The 5,742-nt window shown below is 37.6% G+C and overlaps 1 protein-coding gene across 1 annotated transcript; it reads left to right on the top strand.

Moving 5' to 3' along the window:
* Positions 1-201: 201 nt before the first annotated feature.
* On the top strand, positions 202-1,041 carry LOC110576003 (olfactory receptor 13H1-like). Its single transcript, XM_021685072.1, has one exon. It carries the CDS (start codon positions 202-204, stop codon positions 1,039-1,041), a length of 840 nt encoding a protein of 279 aa, XP_021540747.1.
* The last annotated feature ends 4,701 nt before the right edge of the window (positions 1,042-5,742 follow it).

Here is a 5,742-nt window from a genome sequence, read left to right as displayed (position 1 = left end):
CTAATACCACCTGACATAGGACTGAGGACACAGCAGACCCTCAATAAGTGTTCCTCAGATTAAAATAAGTTGAATTTCTTCTTTCTCAGCAGATAGAAGAAAACGGATATTTTGGTTACTGGTAATGGCAGTGAAGTGACAGAATTCATCCTGGTGGGTTTGTCCAATCATCCATAATCCCAGATTGCCTTTTATTGCACCATGGTAGCAGTTTACCTAATCACATTGGTGGGTAACAGTCTTATCATTGTCGTGGTTAGAGTTGATGGCCAGCTTCACAGCCCTGTGTATTTTTTCCTAAGCAACCTGTCCTTCCTCGGTATCTGCTACTCTAGTAATTCGGTGCCTTTTTTGTTGTTCAGTAGTTTAAAAGACTACCCCACCATTTCCTATATTAGCTGTTATGCTCAGATGACCATTGCTCTTTTTCTGGGGATGACAGAGAGTCTGTTCCTTGCTGTCATGGCTTATGATAGATTTATTGCCATCTCTAATCCCCTGTGTTACACCATCATTATGAACAGCCGGGTCTGCATACAGTTGGCCATGGTGACCTGGGCCAGTGCCTTCCTTTTAGCAATAATACCAATTATTGCAATTCCTGCCCATTTTTGTGGACACAATGTCATCAATCATTTTACCTGTGAGGTCCAGGCCCTGTTGAAGCTCACCTGCTCAGACAGCCCAGTCAGACTTATTCTGGGTCTGGTCATTGGCATCTTCACACTGCCCCTGCCTTTCACCTTCATTCTCATCTCCTACACTCACATTGTGGTTGCTGTGCTAAGGATTCACTCTGCAGAAGCCAGGCTCAAAGCTTTCTCCACCTGTGGATCCCACCTGACTGTGGTCACCATATTTTATGGAACAGCCATCTACATATACCCAAAACCTCAGTCAAGGGAATCCCAGGACCAGGGTAAAATCATCTCTGCATTTTATGGCATTGTAACCCCTGTGTTGAATCCCCTCATTTACACCTTGAGGAATAAAGATGTGAAAACTGCCCTAAGAAAAATGATGAGGAAGAAAGAATCCTAAAGAGGACATGAATATCCCATGGAGGTTCATCTAACCAACAACTTGACATGGACTTGTAAAAATAACAAGGTATAAACACTAAACAATATTTTAGTAAGGTCATTCGTTTCAAATGCATTTTTTTCTATTTCCAACAGGCGTGTGATAAAGAACATCTTGCCACTGAAAAAGGCATGTTAAACATTTATAATGCTATCCATTTAAGTAATAAAATACAGCACAGTGTCGTGGGAGAGTTTATAAAACAAAATAATAATTAGTATATTTTAATCCTATGTAGTTTTATGTTGTTTTACTGAATGAGAAATATTTCAATATTCTAAGATTCTCTTTTATAGAAGATAAAGAACAAAGTTGCAAAAAGGACAATTCTCTCAATGCTTTTTGTAAAAGGTCTATCATTATCCAAGCTTCAGAGTGATGAATGTGCGTGGGTAGAGAGGAAAATTACTGAATTTCCACGTAGAAGGTCTTCTGATGAAGCAAGAAGCCCTTGAAGACTGTATAGATACTGAGGGCCAAAAATGATGACCCTATGGAACCTACAATTACATGTCTTGATAAGTAGATAGGACCCCATTTTCTCTCTCGACGTACCCTACTCCTGAATAATTGCATGCAGCTTCCAAAGTGGACCTCACAAACAGCAAATTTAGCTCCTTTAAAACGCCTTAAAAAACAAGCAAATGTGTACTGTATTTTTGGATTATAAAAATTATAGTGTTCATTGTTTTTAAATACAAGGGGTAGGTAGAGAGAAAAGGAAAAATCACCTATCATCCCCACACTCAATGGGGCTTGCATGGGTTTTAGAATCCAGCAGACATGTATTTAAGTCTGCCATTCACGGTTGTGTGGGATTTACTTTGTTCCTTTCCATCTCTCAGCTTCAATGTTCTCATCTGTGAAATAGATATTATAAGAGTGCCTACCCCACAAAATTGTTTTGAGAATGAAATGAGATAATGCATATTAAGCTTCTATCATAATGCTTGGCATGTGATGGACACCGAATACATGTCAGCCAAAAAAGAAAAAACTGCCAGTCCTCTCTCTAACATCCGTACCCATTGTATGAATGTTCATCTGCTTAGGTCTGTACCAATAATAACTGTATCATTTTTAGAATAATTCATGGTAATATGACAGACTGAAAAAAATATGTTCTCACTGTTGTCTTAATGTGAATTTATTTTATTAGAGATGAGGTTGAATGTTTCCCATGTTCATTGGTCATCTGTATTTTAGGAGTCAGGGTCTTTGTCATTGGGTCAAAAAGACAATGAACCAGTCCAATTTTGGAAACAGAAAATGCTGCAGTCGGTTACTTGGGGCTAATAAAAAGCCCCCAAAATCCTTTCAACATTGAATGACTCCACCACTGTTTCCAGATACATCCAGACAGGCAGATCCCCATTTTGATCTGTCTATTTCACTCTGTAAGCTATTTCCTCTGACCTAATCAGTCAACAACACAAGCTGACAAAAGGCTATTGTAAATGAAAATGAAAATAATAAAAGTGTGGGAACCCCAATCAGAACTCTTTAGAAAGGGAATCTATGGTGTTAGGCAAATTTTGTTGTAACATTACCAATTTAACCTTGAACAAACTCTTCTGTAAGTTTTATTTCTGGCGTTTCTAATAATTTTCATTTAACCTAAAGCACTCCTTAAACAAAAGGAAAGGTACTAGTAACTAACAAGACATGGTGAGCAGATAAAGTCAAACACTAGAGGGGAGAAACAAACGTGATTCCTCAAAAGGAGGGGAAAAAAGGAGCAAAACTGCACCTAACAATTATCGGAGTTTGATCATTTTCATTAGGGACTAAGAAGAGGTAGAGAAGAACAAGCAATGAGATGTGACTTCTGCTGCCAGAGAGAAATTTACTGGGGAGAAGCAGGGACCTTTTTTAGTTGCAAGAGAAAATTAGACAGGTGAACTAATGTCTTCCCTTTTGATTACCTCAGGAAGAAGTTAGACAGGGTTCTCTCTAGAGAGAGAAATACGTTACATCTGGAAGTAGAGAACAAGCTGCGGGAAGATTTCTGACACGAAGTCAAGACTGGATGAATAGAAAGTGTAAGAGATTATAAGAACAACTAATCAGAGATGCACGCATAAGGTTCTTTTCTATTAAATGTGTATTGTGAACATTGTCTTCTTCAAATCTCCCTTGTATTACTAAGTAAACATGTTTGAGTTATAATAAACAAGAAATGCTTTGGAACTACCTATGCCTTAGGAAATCTTTCAATTTCTTATCTCTGCCAAGCAGCACTTACAGCTTGCAGCTGATAATGGGCAGCTCTGCCTCTCCACACACCATCTTCTCATGAGGTGTGCCAAAATCACAAGGCAACATCTTAGAAGGTTGAACTGACCCCTTAAAAATCGACATAACTGAGAAAAGAGCTTCATGCTGTGTACTGGCAGCAGCAGAATGAAGAAAATGCACTTGAGAGCCCACCTGGAAGTGTTCCAAAGAAAGAAATTTAAGTTTTTTCAAAAGCTAATAATATATCGTTGAGCTTTGAGTGCATTTGTCAACACCAGTACTAAGAAAACGAAGTTAATTATCTGCAGAGTGCTCCTTGTGTTTCTACAAGTCATGAAAGCAGAGCTATTAAATCTTCTAGGTTCATCTTATGGGAAGGCGCACACAGAAAATTGCTCACTTATTCCTGCAATATTTTTGTTGTTGTTTTGATTAAAATAGTTACCAGATAAAGTTTTTCACTAACCTATTTGAGTCAAAGACCCTGTATACCAGTATTTGCCATCCCACATATACATAAAGACATGCACACACAGACTTTATTGTTAGAAAGACCTCGTTTGAATTCAGACTTCTGAGATTTAAAAAAGCACTTCTTAAGGGTGCCTGCCTGGCTCAGTCAGTAGAGCATGTGACTGTTGACCTGGGGGTTGTGAGTTCAAGTACCATGTTAGGCATGGAGACTACTTAAAATTAAAAATAAAAAAAGACTAACTACTTTTTAACTGTGCAACCTTGGGCACGTTTCTTTAGCTTCTCTGATACCCCCATCTTCATCTATGCAGTTGATAATAATAGTAATAGTCATAACAACGATAATAATAGTCTCTACTTCATAGGGTTGCTATGAGGATCAAATAAGATAAACCACATAAAACAGCTAGCACAGTATTGTCAAATAGGAAGCAAATGAAAATGTTAGTTATTTTTACTATTCTTACCATCATTAATATTATATAACTCTGGCACCAGAGATGCCTGTATACTGAAATGCCCAGTTTATTCTGTGTGTGGCAAGGTTATCACGTGTACCTAGCTGAAGCCCATCCCTGGAATTATGGAAAGCATACACAGGCATGTATGTATCTCTGGCTGTAAGTGTTTGGAGGTTATTTAACACTTTGCCTCTTTTTATTCCTTAATTTACTTATTCAAAACAAAACATACTGAGTATCTTCTGTGTGTTAGGTAATTTGCTAGCATGGAGAATCCATAGTGTAAGACAAAAAGTTCCTGATCTTAGGTACTAAACATTTTAATAGAAAAACAGATATTAAACAGATTATCACATATATAAATAAAAGACTTTAAAAAGCATGATAAGTATTCTGAAGGAAACAAACAGGAAGCTGGAGTGATGTGTGAGACCTATTCTGAATCAGATGGTAAGATAAGATTTCTCAGAAGTAATATTTAAACTGAAACTGAAGATCCATTAAATGCTATTGTGAAGTTTGAAGAGTTGAGGAAATGAGTGTGCTAGAATGAGGGAAAAAATACAAAGCCTCTAAAGAAAGAACTGGGCATGTTTAAGGAACAGAAAGGAGACTCTTAACTCTAGGAAACAAACTAAGGGTTGCTGGAGGGGAGGTGGGTGGAGGGATGGAGTGATGGGCATTAAGAGGGCACTTGATGTAATGAGTACTGGGTGTTATATGCAACTGATGAATCACTAAAGTCTACCCCTGAAACTAATAATACACTATATGTTAACTAAATTGAATTTAGATTTAAAAAAAAGAAGAAGAAGACAAGTGTAGCTACAGCTAAGTGAGCAGGGGGATGGGTAGGTGGTATAACATCCCTTCCTTCCTACCTTCCTTCCTTCCTTTCTTCCTTCCTTCCTTGCTTCCTCCCTTCTTTCCTTCCACAATAACAGGTAAACACAAACACACAAATGTATGTTTAATAAAGACACACAGAGAAAGATAAAGAGACAGAGAGAGAACTTATTGTGTGTACCAGGCATTGTTCTAGGCTTTGGGGAGATATCAATGAGTAAAAATGTCTCCATACTTATGAGGCTTATGTTATAGTGCAGGAACATAACCCATAAACATAAATCATATGGTATGTTTCTAAAAAATAAAATCATGGTAACAAGGATAAGGAAAGATAGGATAGGCACTTCAATTTTAAATAGGGTGATTATAAAAGTTCTAACTGAGAATTTGGAATTTGAACAACAAGGGGAGAAGTATGTGAATATGTAGGAAAATAATATTCCAGGCAAAGGCACTAAAGCAGGAGAATGAATCATGTATTTGAAGAACACCAAGGAAGCTATATGGCTGGACAGGAGTGAACGAAAAGGAGAAAAGCAGCAGATAAGCTCAGAGAGGAACAAGGGATCAAATTGCATAGGTACTTCTTGAGTGCTGTAAGGACTTCTGCATTTTATAAAAGCTTCATTAAAATATA

The sequence above is a fragment of the Neomonachus schauinslandi genome, chromosome X (assembly GCF_002201575.2).
Source record: "Neomonachus schauinslandi chromosome X, ASM220157v2, whole genome shotgun sequence".
NCBI lineage: Eukaryota > Metazoa > Chordata > Mammalia > Carnivora > Phocidae > Neomonachus > Neomonachus schauinslandi.
Note: the sequence above shows the minus strand (reverse complement) of the source record. Positions and strands in the feature narration are given on the sequence as shown.